This window comes from Hylaeus volcanicus, chromosome 6, assembly GCF_026283585.1.
Source record: "Hylaeus volcanicus isolate JK05 chromosome 6, UHH_iyHylVolc1.0_haploid, whole genome shotgun sequence".
In the NCBI taxonomy this organism is placed as follows: domain Eukaryota; kingdom Metazoa; phylum Arthropoda; class Insecta; order Hymenoptera; family Colletidae; genus Hylaeus; species Hylaeus volcanicus.
Window position 1 is genome coordinate 17,875,582 of NC_071981.1, and position 15,864 is coordinate 17,891,445.

Consider the following 15,864-nt stretch of genomic DNA (forward strand, 5'->3'; position numbering starts at 1 on the left):
CATACAGTTACGCAAAATAAATCGTTCTCTTTAGTTTTTTAAATGAAGTTTTATTACATTTCCGACGAAATTTGATTAGAAAAATTATAATATTTTACGTACATACTGTTAGTAAACCTTAAATTTGATTAGAAAAATTATAATATTTTACGTACATACTGAATAAATTTAATAGTCAAGAAAAAGAAAATACAAGCGAACGCTGATATTTGATCACCACTGAATACGTTATGTAAGGTTCTTCGATACTTGTCGACCAAATTGATTCAAACGTGTCTACTAGTCTATACAATATCATATAAAACATGCATTTTACCTTCGAAGTAGACTCTTATCTTCTCCCAATAATAATTACAATCCGCGTCTTCACGAATCACACTAGAATTTCACCGTAAAACTTAAAATTAACTGTAAAATTGTAGAGAAGTTACAACCTCACAAACGTCCGACGTGCCGCGCAATGGCTTCGATATCTCGCGAGTTTCGAGACCGCGCAAGAAACGACTCGAGTCGATACAGTCGGTAAGGTCGATCAGCTGCAACAGTCGATCGTGCATGGTTGCGTGTGTGCGGATTGCACCGCCGCTTCGAGCAGCAGCTTTATTTACTAATTAGAGTGTCGATGTGCAGTAGGAAGCGTTAAATGTGCGTGAAAATGTCGAATCCGGGCGGTAGTAGGAGGAACGGGGCCATGAAGATTCGTTTGACGAGTGAGTTTATCAGGAAATAACAAACGAGTTCTACCCGTGAGAGGAAAAGTCGGCCGATAGCCAACACGCGTTGCAGATTCTTTCCGTGTCTTGTATTTGTTGTGTGTTCGTTAATATGGCACCGTCGTAAACCTTATGGAGGCTCGTACCCCGTGAAACGTCAGTTCAACCTTTGCGGATATCGGCTACCATTCGTTCTGTCTAACACGAAGAAGATACGCAAAAATGGTTTCACTAGGGTTTTCGTCCTTTGGTTATGGCAACTCCCTATCGGAGGTCAAGACCCCACCGTGAGCACTCCGGGAGACCGTAGACCGAACGACGTGAATTTTTGTGAACTTGTCACGCCCGCATCGCCTCTCCTTTAACATTTAACACTTCACGGAGGGTTACGATCGTTGGAAGCATTTTTCAGTTTAAAATTACTCGGTGTTGATTGATTCAATGAGGATCGTAGCCGAGATCAAATCGAATGTGAATAGGCCCAATTAACAAATGTCAGACGCCTAGTACCGATGCGCGAGCCTAAATTGTTTCCTTCGAACATGCGTTGTTAATATTTCGCTACTTTTCAAACCCCAAACTAAGTCGTATTTAGAAAAGTTCGCGACACTCCATTGTACACGAGAATCACAATAAAAAAAATCACCCCGTTTTCTTATCTAAACCGGTTACAACGAGGATTATTATTTAATGTCATCCTCTACGAAGACAAAAATCACTGGTGAAGGCAATGAATGACAGGAAAAAGGAATTTTTTAAAATTGACGTTTATGTGTAGTTGTGATATTTGTAGGCTTTTAAAGAATTATAGTAGACTCCCTCTCAACTGGATGAATGGATGGCCTGTAAACAAATAATATTTATTGAATATCAGTGGGTTATGGAACGCTTGCTTAGATGAGGTAGTTTTGTATAAAAAAAAGAGAACTGGATAAGTGGGAGTCTACTGCATATCTATGAAATTATTTTGCTTCTAAGCTACTTATTTATTTGTTACATCACTTTCTTTATGATTGTTATATGCACTGTAAAAGTATACTGATACAGATTAAGCTTGTAATTTCATTATATGAATAAACAAAAATTAATTTAATTTGCTTGCTTTTAAAATCATTAGCAATTATTTTTTTATATAAATTTCATTGTATAAATTTTGCAGTTTTATGTGCCCGTAATCTTGCGAGAAAAGATCTGTTTCGTGAGTATCTTTTGTTTGAAGATGAGACAAAATCTGTAGAAAACTGGTTAACCACATAAGATTTATTTTAGGGCTACCGGATCCTTTTGCTAAAATCACAGTTGATGGCTCAGGCCAGTGTCATAGTACGGATACGTGCAAGGCAACACTAGATCCTAAATGGAATCAGCATTATGATTTGTAATTATTTCATAATTAGAAGTAGGAGTACATTTCTATACACAAGAAAAATATGTTGATTCTTAATTATTTTTACAGATACATTGGAAAGAATGATGGCATTACAATATCAGTGTGGAATCATAAAAAAATTCATAAAAAGAAAGGTGCAGGATTTCTGGGATGTGTACGAATATTATCCATTACAATTCAAAGACTCAAGGATACAGGATGTAAGTATTGTTTCATGTAGCAATGCGAAGTACTGAACAGAGATGGACAAAATGTAATTACTTTCAAAATGTATAATTATCAAACTCGTATATTTTGTAGATCAACGATTAGATCTTTGCAAAGCACATTCAGATGACACAGATGTGGTTAAAGGACAAATTGTTATATCTCTGTTATCACGGGATGGTCATAACGGTGCTGTGAGTAATACAGTTGGTCACAATGCTGTAGTAGATGTCCTTGGAGATCTTAGTTGTCCAACAGATTTACCAGATGGATGGGAAGAGAGAAGAACTCAGAGTGGACGACTTTACTATGTTAATCATTATACGAGAACTACGCAGTGGATTCGTCCGAATGCTCGGTAAATTTTGTTTACAGAAAAATTGTAAACTCCTAATATAAAATTTACTTATAGTTTTATTTTTATAATAGGCCTAGCAATGGTATTATACCAACTACGCCTGAGCCACCGCCGCTTCCTTTTTCCGAATCTACTTCTCCCAGTGGCAGTGGGAGTCCTCCCAATTTAACAACAGAAAGTCCTACAAGATATACACCTGAATGGAACGGAGAAGGAACGCCTAGTAGGACGCCTAGCAGAGATAGTTCTGCTTCAAATACACCGAGAAATACACCTACTCAACAACAAAATAGAAATCAACAGAATCAACATAATACAAGAAACATGACACCAGCGTCGATTAGAGAGCGGCGTCCTGTTAGAGTAACCGATGAACAGAATGGTAATCAAAGTGGAAATGTTAGACCAGATCGTAGCATCAATAGTGGTCAACCACGTAGGCCTAATCGAAGTAATAGAAATAGAAACAGTGTAATACCGAATAATGAGAGGAGATATGATCCTCCGCAACCACCAGATTTACCTAGAGGCTATGGTACGCATTAAATTATTAATCTTAGAATAATATGTATAAAAAAAAGATACTTTTTTAGTCAATTTTACAAGCACATTACGTTTGAAATATTGATTAATAATTAAGTTACAAAAGCTACCTCGTTAATCGATTAATGATACATGGTAAATTTATACTTTATAGAAATGAGGAAAACGCAACAAGGACAAGTATATTTTTATCATGTACCAACTGGTACGTCTACATGGCACGATCCTAGAATACCTCGAGATTTACCAGCAAACGAATTGGCAAATGAACTTGGACCATTACCTAGTGGCTGGGAAATGCGACAAACGCAAAGCGGTCGTGTTTATTTTGTGGATCACAATAACAGAACTACACAATTTACTGATCCCAGATTGTCCAGTCAAATTATAAGCAATTTACTAAAGTAAGTTAATAATAAATAAAAATATTCAAATTTATTCATAAATGTTTCGTTCCTTTTGAATTATAAAATTATTTTTGTTAATAACAGTAGGCGACAAAATAATAGTACAACTAATCAAACAAGTAATTCAAGTAATTCAGCTCCAGCTACAAGTGAAACGTCAGAAGCAGAGACGCCTGCATCACCAAGCATTCAAAGCAATATGGTTCAACAAAGGCCAAGGACAGAAAGTGGAAGTAATAATAATTCGCCGACGTGTAAGTCTAAGTAATATTTCAAAGTATACCAGTATTATCAATGTTGACTGAATCATAATTAAGTGAATCTATTCAATACGATATTTCCGACAAGTATCTTTTTAGTATGTTCTTCAGTAAAGATAATAGCTTCCTTTGTGTTTCATATATTTTTATAATTTATAATCTAGTGGAAAGTACACCATCGACCCAGAATGCACAGACTGTATCTGAATTGCCAAAGGAACTAATGGATAATGAACTTTTGCCAAAATATAAACGAGATTTAGTAGCAAAGTTAAAGTGTTTGAGAGCAGAATTGAACGCTCTTCAGCCTCAAAGTGGACATTGTAGACTTGAAGTGTCGAGAAATGAAATATTTGAAGTGAGTGTTTAAATACATTAATGATTAATTTAACACAAATTTTATAAATATATAATTACTTGTTCAGGAGTCATACAGATTGATAATGAAAATGCGACCAAAAGACATGCGCAAAAGACTTATGGTAAAATTCCGTGGTGAGGAAGGTCTTGACTATGGTGGAGTAGCGCGAGAGTGGTTGTATTTACTATCACACGAAATGTTAAATCCACAATATGGATTATTTCAATATTCAAGAGATGACAATTATACACTTCAAATCAACCCAGATTCAGGAATAAACCCAGAACATTTATCGTACTTCCATTTTGCTGGCAGGATAATAGGAATTGCCGTTTTTCATGGTCATCATATAGATGGCGGTTTCACAACTCCGTTTTACAAAATGTTGCTTAACAAAGCTATAACTCTCACCGATATAGAAGGGGTCGATCCAGAACTACACAGGAGTCTTACATGGATGCTGTAAGTAAACAAAAATATCGAATAAATAAAATTTTCATAAAACATATTGCAAAAATATTTTTATTTTAATAACAGAGAAAACAGTATCGACGGAGTGCTGGATGCTACATTTTCAGTAGAACATAGTAGTTTCGGTGTATTGAAAAACCATGAACTAAAACCAGGCGGTAAAGACATTCCTGTAACTGAAGAAAATAAAAAGGAATATGTCCGGTTATATGTAAACTATCGTTTCATGCGAGGAATCGAGCAACAGTTTCTGGCATTACAAAAGGGATTTCACGAACTAATTCCACCACAACTGTTGAGACCATTTGACGAGAGGGAATTAGAATTGGTTATAGGTGGCTTAGGAACTATCGATATTAACGACTGGAAAATGCACACACGATTGAAACATTGTACACCCGATACGCCGGTAGTAAAATGGTTCTGGCAAATTGTGGAATCTTACGGAGAAGAAATGAGAGCTCGTTTACTTCAGTTTGTTACTGGAAGTTCCAGAGTTCCTCTGCAAGGTTTTAAAGCTCTGCAAGGTAAAAACATATATCCAATCGAATCGAAATGTTAAAAAGAACTATATGTTAATAATCGTTTTAACATTTTTACAGGATCAACAGGAGCCGCGGGTCCGCGTCTGTTTACGATTCATGCCGTTGACGTGCCTAGTGAAAATTTACCAAAAGCGCATACTTGTTTCAATAGGATAGATATTCCAGAAAGTTATCCCTGTTATCAGAAGATGCTTGATAAACTCACACAAGCAGTTGAAGAAACTTGCGGTTTTGCTGTTGAATAATAGGTAAAATACATATCATCTTATTTTACGTGTAGCGTATATATATATTCTGTTTTATAGAATCACTGAGACTATACATTTTCATAGCAGGAAATATTCGTCGACAGATTTTTATTGTCGTTAAATTAAAAATTAATGTTCAAAGTACCGGGAGATGATATCTGAGGAGAGTAAGGAAAGAGATTTTCATTGTAAAATGAAAATGATAATACGTAGAATGTCAGTAATGTTTCTGACAATGTTTTTGTACAAATGTCTGGATGGCCTTGATGGTTGTAATGACCGGCAAGTAATTGCCGATTGGTACATCATGTATATGAACACTCTTGTGATTTCCTCACTTCGTCCATGAACATTTAAAATGAAATGGTTCCTCAGAAGTTTTGATTATATTGGCCTCTAACTATTTATTATTCAATGACTGATAGAGATGCTCGAAAATTATACTTTTATTGAGGTACATACTTTGATTGGCCTAAAATTTTGATTTTATTTATATTAACCAAGTTTTCCGTCGTAACTCTAGGATCAATAACTTACTTATAAGATCACCATCAAAGAATTGACTTCATTGTTCAAGGTATGATAGAAAAATCATGCATGCACAAATATGTGTGGAAAATGAATTCTTTCACACAATGAAAAACATTGTTCAATTGTAAAATATATACTCATTACTATCTCACATTAAACGGAAATACCTCCAAAAATAAATCGATAATTTAAGAATCTCAGATCATTTAAAATTCGCGGATGCGTACTATTTAAAATAAATTTCCTGTTATGGGACAACGTATTTCATTCTTGAAAGGTTTCAGTTTCTTTTTAATCGAATGTAGTAGTATCAATATGCACAGTCAATTAATAATTTCGCATTAATTACCTTTCAAATAATAGTTTAGTGACAAGAATATATACTCAAATTCAAACAATTATAATTAGACGTCTGTTGAAAACAGTGCTGGGAATCTAGTATTTTACAGATGTATTATCACAATACGACTCGTGGTGGTTAGGGAGAAAATTCAAAATTTGTATATATATATATATATATACATATATCATAATCTTAAACGCAAGTGTCAAATATTTTATTTTATACATGTTCTCAATTATTTAACGAAACGTGTTGATTTCATGTCGATGGTCATATCATTGTATACGACGCACGTATATTACAAAAATATCGTTTTTAATTAATTTTTGTTAAAATGGAAATTAATAGGTACGAAGTACTATCATTGAATATAAAGAGGTACGCGTTCTCAGTATTAAAATTTATTTTATCATCGTACGAGTAACACTTGCGTTGAGGAACTTTCGAATAACGCAATCGGCATATTTTGTTATTGCTGCGCAACTCGTGTCGAACGGAATTTATTGTTGCTTGTTTTGTAGCTAATAGCGCCGAATGCGTTAATAAAATGTAAATAATAAAGTTTAATATAAAATTAATAACACAAGCGTATAATGTGTACGCCAAATAGTCGTCTTTGCACGATGAAAACGCGTCGGTTTTAGTATAGGTTAAATCGTGAATCGTGTACATTAGCTTTAATTTAAAGTAGGACACATATTTAAAGAAAGAGTTTATTCGATGAGTTTATGTAAAGTTAGAAAATTTTGATCGAATTTACTCTTTTGTTTTAGGAGTTCACAAAATAATCTATACTTTACTAGCTTTTAGTAGAGTAGAGAAACTTATTTATCACACGAAACCTTCATGTAGTCTAGCATTTACTTTTATTGTAAAAAATCTAGCGGCTAATAACACGAATCATCATTTCGTATTATTATTGCATTATTGTATGTTATTCTGCACTTAACTGTGATCAAGCATATCTTGAAAAGAGGAGAAACAGTGGGAGACAGTTTTTAACAGTTTGTTTTATTATTCTATATACGTATTTGTGTTTCTCATTTTTGTTTTAAATAACAAACCTTTATATTAATATTTGTTTCGATAATGTCTACTAGTGAAACGTTGTTACACTTTACATTTTTAAGTATCACCCGTTTTCGGTTTTGAAATACGGTCTGATTACTTAGCCTTCGCATTGATGAAGATTTATTATAAATAGACTATCGTTCTCCCTCTTGCATGATACATTAACGAGGCAATCGTTTATATCAGAACAAATTACAACAGTTAACGACGATGATGGTGATAATAATGACTATATATTCGAAAAGTTTCGTAAAACAATGTCAAATGAAATTTATCGAATGATATCGTTAATTTGAAATTATCTAATCACGTTAAACTGTTATCCACATTACTCTTTATTTTTACACTAATTACGTTTGAGGACTTCATTCTAACCTATAACAAGATTCGCATTCATTGTTAATATATACTCTAATGTTCTCAAATTTAAATTAATGGTAGTCGCTATGAAAGTCTCCCACGAGTTTGTTACATTATAAACTTTTTCAATCTATCGCATCTGAGGGGGGGATAAGGGCCTTATTAGTGCCTTGGAGTCGATGTCAATGAGAATAGAACAAAAATTGTATGTCTATTATATTTTGGAATAAAAGTAATATTGCATGTCGTTAAAGAAAAAAAAAAACGAAAAAAAAACATCTCACTAATTCTAAAAAAAAAACGTCTGAAAATGATCACAACGTAAATTTTACTAGTGTATGTGTAGATTATGATAGAACAAATGACCCCGAAGTTGGAATACAACTAGAAATGAATTTATGTCACAATGTTGGCAAGCATTGTCAGAAAGTTTTAATTAATTCATAATCCTTAAGTAATTACAAAGTATGGAACACCTTTCTGATTATCTCTTGCTGTTAAATAATTACAAACAATGGCGTAAATAACACATACATATTTTTTAAGTAAATTGATCTACAAGCTAGCTACATACACGAGTAATCGAGGACAAACAAATCAATGTTTAATATTTAAGATATAATTGATTGCGAGTAAAATAGGTACTTTCAGTTATGTATTATTATAAGTGCAATTGAATTCGATTGTTCGTGCACGGCGTGGATCGTAACACAATAACGTGGAAACTGTTTCGTACAATATTTTAACTGCCCCCCAATTATAGACATTCAGCAGGAGACAATATTAAATAATGAATTAAGATAAAGGGTACAAAAATTAGAAAATGATTTTGAATACATATCATGTAACGTAATTTTCATTGCAACACGAAATTCAGATGCGAAACGTAATTAAGCAGAATAATTATTAATAAAGTACGGGTATAGATGCTCTCTTAAATTGTGCGAACGTTCAACGATTAATAATAATCAGAGTTTTTAATAAACGTATGTGGTGGCCGGATTTCGAATTCCATGTTAAGTACATTGTATACTTGTGCTTGGCAATAATAGAATTTTACTCTACCAAATAGCAGGATATTTTGCAAATATTTATCGACACCCATAAAAAAATGCATTTCGATAATTGGAGGTAAATATTTCTTTTCGTCGAAAAGCGACAAATGAAAACAAATATGAATGCACATTAACAGAAATAAGGAATCGTTTATTCGATAATACATGGATATTTAGGATTTATTTATCGAGGTATGCGTGGAAATTATGTAAAATTGCGAATATGTTACTACACTGCAATTATTTTATTATTATTATTGCTATTGTAATCGTTGTTATTATCATTATTGCGCAGGACCTTCGAAATATAATTGTATATACATCTTTTCCTTTTGTATTTTGGATGAAATGTATATTTTAATAAAATATCCAAAGTATGAACTTTTTTAATCTTGTCTTCATATTACACTATATATATACAGGGTGTCCCAAAAATATTGGAGTTCCTTGAAAGGGGTGGTTCGGATGGGGCTTCGTTAAGCAGATATTAACAAAAACCCCGACCAATCAGAGCGCGCGTATACCGTTGGAGCGGCCGCGGTAGGGAAGGCTACGCGCTAGGCGGCCGCGCTCGTACGCGAACAAGTGACTCGACGTGCACGAAGGACATTGACGCGGCCGCCTAGCGCGTAGCCTTCGCTACCGCGGCCGCTCCAACGGTATACGCGCGCTCTGATTGGTCGGGGTTTTTTGTTAATATCTGCTTAACGAAGCCCCATCCGACATTTTCGCAAAGGAAAAAGTTGTTTCAAATCACCTCCCGAACCACCCCTTTCAAGGAACTCCAACATTTTTGGGACACCCTGTATACTAATAAATAGAAACGATTACTGGAATTTTGCCAGAATAAAAGTATGTTTGGCCATATAAATCATGTTAGGAGGAATTATATCTACTAGTTACATAATTAAATTTAGATTTATATTTATATTTAACATTCTCGCAGCGCCATCCGTGATACTAATTCAGTAACGCAAATATAAATAAAGAAAATTAGAATATGTGAAAACTACAGTATCGATATTTTTAGATTTTTATTTACGTCATCTAGCGATCAAAATTTGTAATTATTTCACAACAAACTTGGGCGTTTTGCCACGGATGGCGCTGCAAGTATGTATAAAATTAATTAAAATTTGATGTGCCAAATAAGGCTGTATGTATTCTATTAACTTAGCCAATTAACGTATTAACTAACTACTAGTTAAAATTTGAATAAAAACAGGATAAATTATGCTAATAACGGCAATGTCGGTATCCGAATATTGGTAATGCCATCTAGCGTTTAAAATTTAGAACTATTTTACGATGAACTTGGGCATTTTGCCACGGATGGCGCCAGTAGTCTAATTAGTGATAAAGTGGGGTACTGTAATGCTATTCACTTGACTATACTTCATCAAGGAGCTGTGTTGACAGTTTGCATAATGCTTAATAAATAATGAAATAAAAGTATTAGTTTTTTTGTTGGTATACACTTGTATAAATCTCTTTTACACCATGGCTATGTTTGAAACGTTAAGAAAAGAATATAGTGTAAGGATCGTGTTTATAAGTTCGTACGATGATCACGGTGAGGTTATAAAATTTATATTTTCAACGTTATTCTGTTTTCTTCGTAGGATTACTTGCAACAATGTTTCAAAGTCCCAGACATACAGACATTTCAAAAGAAATGTACAGAACGATGTGCAAATGACAGTGATAGAAAAGCTGCAGTCGATCAGGCGTTAAGAGATACTCTCCTTGTAATTTTATCCGAGCAAGTGGACACCAATGTTCAGTTACTTGAGACGTATATTACATTCTGCATCGAGCTATGCAGAAAAGACTTAGCAACAGCCAGTATGCCAGTTATGTTGCTCGGTGACATATTCGATTCTATGACACTTGATAGATGTGAACAACTCTTCACATTTGTTGAAAATAATGTTGTTGTGTGGAAAGAAGATCTATTCTTCAGTGCTTGTAAAAATAATTTGCTAAGGATGTGCAATGACCTGCTTAGACGATTATCTAGATCGCAGCAGACTGTATTCTGTGGCAGAATTCTATTATTCTTGGCCAAGTTTTTCCCTTTCTCAGAACGATCTGGTCTTAATATTGTCAGTGAGTTTAATTTGGAAAATTATACTGAGTTTGGTTCTGAAAAATCAGAGGGAGACGTGTTGGAACAAATAAATAAAGATGAAGATAAATCAGAGACCAAAGTACCAATTGATTATAATTTATATAGAAAGTTTTGGGCACTACAAGATTTCTTTAGAAATCCGAATCAATGTTATCACAAAATGCATTGGAAAGTGTTTTCAGCGGTTAGTTCAAATTATTTCAATTAGTGATATTTGTTCAAATCTGTGCTTAGAAAAAGATTGGAAACTTTTAATTTTTTGTTTATATTTACTCCAGCATGCATCTAGTGTTTTATCAGCATTTTCGTCTTTCAAATTGGAAGAACAACGCAGTTATCCTGCGGCTACTGTTAAACTTGATTCTTCGATGGAAGGTTCTCATAAGGAAACCCCTTATTTTGCAAAATATCTAACAAATCAGAAATTATTGGAACTACAGCTGTCTGATTCAAATTTTAGGAGATATGTATTGCTGCAATTTCTCATTCTCTTCCAGTATCTTAATAGCACTGTTAAATTTAAAGCGTAAGTATCTGCATTATGTGTACGCATCCTTTGAACACTCGTACTTTATTACAATTGAATTCACAATTCCTCTTTGTAGAATTGCACATTTTTTATAAATTTCATAGTAAAATGACTTTTGAAAGCTATAAAATGATGTTTGTTTTCCAAAGCTTCCTTGCCAGTGGCTATGAGACAAGGTCTGCTTTCCTTAAATAGTGGTTTGAGTTGTTTATGTCACAGAGTCTCAATAACTTCTGCAATTTTTTAAGTGAAACACATGAGCTGAAGCCTGACCAAGTAGATTGGGTGAAAGGAACCACAGATCAAGTTTACGGGTTACTGATAGAGACGCCTCCCGATGGTCCGACTTTCGCTGATACTGTCAAAAATATATTGAAACGCGAAGAGCATTGGAATGCATGGAAAAACGAAGGTTGTCCACCATTTAAAAAGCCAGCTTCGGAGGCTAATATTGATATAGATGAATTGAGGAAACCGAAACGACCGAGACGTAGAATTGGAGATGTTATCAGAGATGCTCAAGCAGTAGGAAAATATCACATGGGAAAGTAAGTAATCCTTGTTTTATAAAAAAAAAGTAAAAATATTTATTTTTTTTATTATATGAATAACTAAATTTAATTACTTCGCAGTCCAGAACTTACAAAGTTATGGAATTTATGTCCTAATAATCTTGAAGCATGTAAATCCAAAGACAGAGATTTCCTTCCATCTTTAGAAACATACTTTGAAGAAGCCATTATGCAGTTAGATCCTAATGCAATGGTCGAGGACGAATATAAGTACGCGTATTTTTTTGTTTGTCTTTTTTGTGATATTTTAAAAGCTCAACTTCGTTTCTATGTAACATAGGAAAGTAAATGATGGAAACTTTGGTTGGAGAGCTTTGAGGTTATTAGCTAGACGCAGCCCCCACTTTTTCGTTCATGGGAATTATCCTATCAATAAACTTCCCGAGTACCTTGAAACGATGATTAAAAAAATTGCCAAAGATCGCCCAGTAAGCATAATGCTTTTATTCAGTTAATATTTAACATTTCTGTTGTTTACATTTAAAAATCAATTGTTCATTATCATCGAAGCAAACACAGTCCGATACAAAATTGGAGACCGGCGAAACGCCACCATCGGAAACGAACGATCAAGAATTCAATGAAGATGTGTTAAAACAAGAGAGCGAACAAGTTGAACCCGAAAATACAGATACTAAGGGGCGAAAACTAACGAAGGTTACTCCCGAAATGGTGGCGAAATTATCAGATATTTTAAAGAACGATTGGAAGAAATTAGCAACTAAATTTGGTTACACAAATGAGGAGGTACTCGAAGTAGTAGAAAGAAGAAAATTTGGAAAGAAAGACTATATAATATCATCTTTTTTAGATCACGTTTTTCCAAGGGAAACCTACACCGTACGAACAATGTAAAAATATGTTGGAGATTTGGGCAGAAGAAGATGTGGATGCGTCCATGGAGAATTTAGCATATATTTTAGAAGGTTTAAAGTTCACGGAAGCGTTGTCTATTTTAAAATCATAAATGTATTTTTAAAAATCGTCTATGCAGCAATTAACTTTAAGATGTGAAGATTACTATGTGAATTAATAATAAACTTTTTCAATTTTCCTAATGATGTATTTATTATACCAATCCTTGATCATCGGTGATTTTAGTTTGATGGGAATACAGATTTACATAGGGGTTAAATGAGATTCAAGAGTCCAGTAGATGCACTTTTCGTCTTTTATTTAGAAAGACAATAATAAAGTGTACAAATAATACAAAATTTCGAAATAAAACGGTCCTTGGTGCAAACTATATCGAAGGATGGTTTCACATAGGGATGCCAAGATCTACTTACGACATCAAGGGAATCATTCGGTACGAAATATTCGCCACCAAGCATGCTGACAACCTAAAGATATACAGAGTGTTTCATATAAAGTATCAGAAGCTGTTTTCTTATAAACTAATCGATTTCATTTTTGTTACAGTTAAATAAAACAGGGGGAGGGGAGGGGGAGGAGAATTCTTGGGGTGACTTCTAAAACGAAAAAAGAAAGGGTCTTAATTATTTGTGAATGGTAGATTGTATTCATTTTTTGTTTCTTGGGTAGCTCTTGCAATTTTTTAAAAATTATGCTTAATTACAGAATTGTGGCAACAAATGCTAAAGGAAAACTTAAGAAAAGGGTCTTCATCAGTTTTCGTGGAAACAGCTTATAACACCTTACGTTGAACACTTCTGTAGATCGAACATGTCTCTGTACTTAATTGTAATAAATTAGATTAATGTTAATGGTATCGTATCTTTGAATTATAGACACTGACTTAGATTCGATTTATGCTCGATGTAAAAGCAAATGTACAGTGAGTCACGAAGGTACTCGAACGCTCTTAAACGAGAAGGTTTGACTCTTAAAGAATAATGATGTTACGAATTGCAAAACAATTTTATTCCTGTAGTGACACAAATACCACGAAATATTATAACTCTACATTTTTGTAAAAACTATATTATTAGCTTAATACTTTTGCGACGGTTTGGTCGATGTTACCAACAAATTCATAACTATTGCTTACTTTATCGGAGACACTTAAGAATCATTTCATTTTTCGAATTCGCAATATAACTAAAATCTTTCATTTGGGAGAATTGGAGTACTTTCGTGGTTCATCGTATAACGACGATTAGACCGCGACAGCTCGCAGTGCGGTAACGTTTCTGAACGAACTATAAGTTATAAAATATTGCTACGTATACGCTGGTAGTCTCGAAAGCTTTATCAACTGCCGCAACTGTTAGGCCAATCTCTAACGATCCGTTCTTGCGTTGTGTCTCGCGTTTCCTCGAACTACAACAAACCCGTTCGTCGGTGAAACGCGCGCGTTCCTGACGACATCATACACGGAGCATAAATCTGGATTCCAGATTTCGTGAAACTTAAATGGTCTTGTCGGAATCCACGTTGATCAACTTGTTTCTTACATCTAACATACACACTCATATTGTATTGGGTAAAGTGTAAATGCAATTCGATCGCGAATATGATCTTCGTTTTTATTTTAGGTCGTAGGGCAGCTGTTAGTTTTAGGTATTCATTTTTTTTTTCTTTTGATCATTTTCATCGCTTAACCGTAAAATTAAGACTCGGTTACGGAGGGGGCGCCTTTAAGAAACTTCTTTGTTTTTTTCTTTTTTTATAGTAGCGATCTAAGTACTGGACGTTTATCGTGATGCGGGGATCTCTTAACGACCTCGAGTTCGCGTTGTTTTGCCGATGGAATCCGATTTCGAATCGAATTTCCTTGGCCAGTCGATAGCGACGGATCAAAGGTACGGGCAATCGATATGACACACTGATGAACGATGTCTAGACGATCAGTCTTATTTCTTAAAAAGAGAACGGAAATTCGCGTAAAGCGCTGACTAATGACTCGCGATATGGGGTTTTATTACCTTCCGAGTTAGGGATAGATTTCACCGTTTCGGAAACAGAGATGGGGGGGGGGGGATTCACCGCTCGATAGACTTGGGGGATGGGCGAAATTTTATTCTACGAACAAATGACGAGTATAAATACTGTATCGTGATCTATTAATGCTTTCACTCGTGTCACGTGAAGTGTAATTTCATTGTATAATTTAGATTGCAATTTTTACCTAACAAACAAAAGTCACAAAGTCGTTCACTTTTTCATAAACAATTATCACATTGATCACTCGTTGAAATTGGATAATACTCGTTAAACTATTCCCTGCTCGTCGATATCGTCAAGCAAATGAAATTTTTAGCCTTTGTTTCGCTCGAAGACATCAACGTAATGCAACCTTCCTCTGATCTTCCATAACTTTTACTCGAAAATGTCCAGATAAAAATTTAGCCCATCTTAGTCGACGATGTTTTACCAAACGGTGACGATGAACGGACACGTCTCGATTTCTATGCATACAACGACCAGCAAACTGTTTTCTTTTGCTCATTGTTTCAGCGTGTCCTGGCGTGGTTAGTTGTCCATCAGTGCGTCCAAGTACTCCTTGTAATCGTTCTCCGACATTTCCTCCGCCTCCTCCGCAACTTCGACGCTTCTCCTCCTTCTTGTGGTCTCGCTGGTCACTTCTATGCAAAGCAAAGCGAACTTGTTGTCGCAGGAATAACGAACTTGTTCCAAGAGGCGTCCCCCTGTTAAGGGCGATCCTAATCCGTAACGATCAGAGCTGCTCGAGTGCCAGGCATCGCAGTACGTGTCCATTGCGCGGTCCCCTAATTTGTGCGAGCCGTGCCACGCTACCTTTTCTGGCCTGAAAACGACGGAAAGTCACGCGTTGAAGTTTCAAAAA

The 15,864-nt window shown here is 34.8% G+C and overlaps 3 protein-coding genes across 14 annotated transcripts in view; 2 read left to right on the forward strand and 1 right to left on the reverse strand.

Moving 5' to 3' along the window:
* The first annotated feature begins 183 nt into the window (after positions 1-183).
* LOC128879098 (E3 ubiquitin-protein ligase SMURF1) lies at positions 184-9,248 on the forward strand. 5 transcript variants are annotated; one of them, XM_054127942.1, is made up of 13 exons: positions 184-710; positions 1,873-1,911; positions 1,983-2,091; positions 2,170-2,303; positions 2,404-2,668; positions 2,740-3,203; positions 3,366-3,615; positions 3,703-3,872; positions 4,043-4,236; positions 4,304-4,701; positions 4,777-5,237; positions 5,313-5,503; positions 5,561-9,248. In XM_054127942.1, exons 1-12 carry the CDS (start codon positions 644-646, stop codon positions 5,498-5,500), a joined length of 2,739 nt encoding a protein of 912 aa, XP_053983917.1. In that variant the 5' UTR covers positions 184-643; the 3' UTR covers positions 5,501-5,503; positions 5,561-9,248. The 5 variants fall into 5 exon arrangements, with proteins under 5 accessions (XP_053983917.1, XP_053983915.1, XP_053983916.1 ...); XM_054127940.1 differs by having other exon boundaries at positions 5,588-9,248; XM_054127941.1 differs by having other exon boundaries at positions 5,591-9,248.
* A 985-nt stretch (positions 9,249-10,233) lies between these two features.
* Positions 10,234-13,153, forward strand: LOC128877937 (THO complex subunit 1). 2 transcript variants are annotated; one of them, XM_054125625.1, is made up of 9 exons: positions 10,234-10,399; positions 10,486-11,178; positions 11,273-11,520; positions 11,673-11,699; positions 11,772-12,071; positions 12,156-12,305; positions 12,376-12,523; positions 12,606-12,842; positions 12,907-13,153. In XM_054125625.1, exons 1-9 carry the CDS (start codon positions 10,364-10,366, stop codon positions 13,060-13,062), a joined length of 1,995 nt encoding a protein of 664 aa, XP_053981600.1. In that variant the 5' UTR covers positions 10,234-10,363; the 3' UTR covers positions 13,063-13,153. The 2 variants fall into 2 exon arrangements, with proteins under 2 accessions (XP_053981600.1, XP_053981601.1); XM_054125626.1 differs by lacking the exon at positions 11,673-11,699.
* Positions 13,154-13,243: 90 nt separating this feature from the next.
* Positions 13,244-15,864, reverse strand: part of LOC128877874 (collagen alpha-2(IX) chain) — a 236,225-nt gene continuing 233,604 nt past the window's right edge. For all 7 annotated transcript variants that reach the window (XM_054125494.1, XM_054125495.1, XM_054125491.1 and 4 more), the window contains one exon: positions 13,244-15,825. In XM_054125494.1, coding sequence (XP_053981469.1) covers positions 15,531-15,825 — 295 coding nt within the window. In that variant the 3' untranslated portion in view covers positions 13,244-15,530. The remainder of the gene's footprint in view (positions 15,826-15,864) is intronic.

Excerpts from the sequence above, each read along its gene's own strand:
- LOC128879098 (XM_054127939.1), top strand. The coding sequence starts at position 644 with ATGTGCGTGAAAATGTCGAATCCGGGCGGTAGTAGGAGGAACGGGGCC. Across the intron at positions 1,912-1,982 it reads TGCGAGAAAAGATCTGTTTC|GGCTACCGGATCCTTTTGCT; the intron begins GTGAGTATCTTT and ends GATTTATTTTAG. Across the intron at positions 2,092-2,169 it reads TGGAATCAGCATTATGATTT|ATACATTGGAAAGAATGATG; the intron begins GTAATTATTTCA and ends TTATTTTTACAG.
- LOC128877937 (XM_054125625.1), top strand. The coding sequence starts at position 10,364 with ATGGCTATGTTTGAAACGTTAAGAAAAGAATATAGT. Across the intron at positions 12,524-12,605 it reads AAATTGCCAAAGATCGCCCA|CAAACACAGTCCGATACAAA; the intron begins GTAAGCATAATG and ends TTATCATCGAAG. Across the intron at positions 12,843-12,906 it reads TTGGTTACACAAATGAGGAG|ATCACGTTTTTCCAAGGGAA; the intron begins GTACTCGAAGTA and ends CATCTTTTTTAG.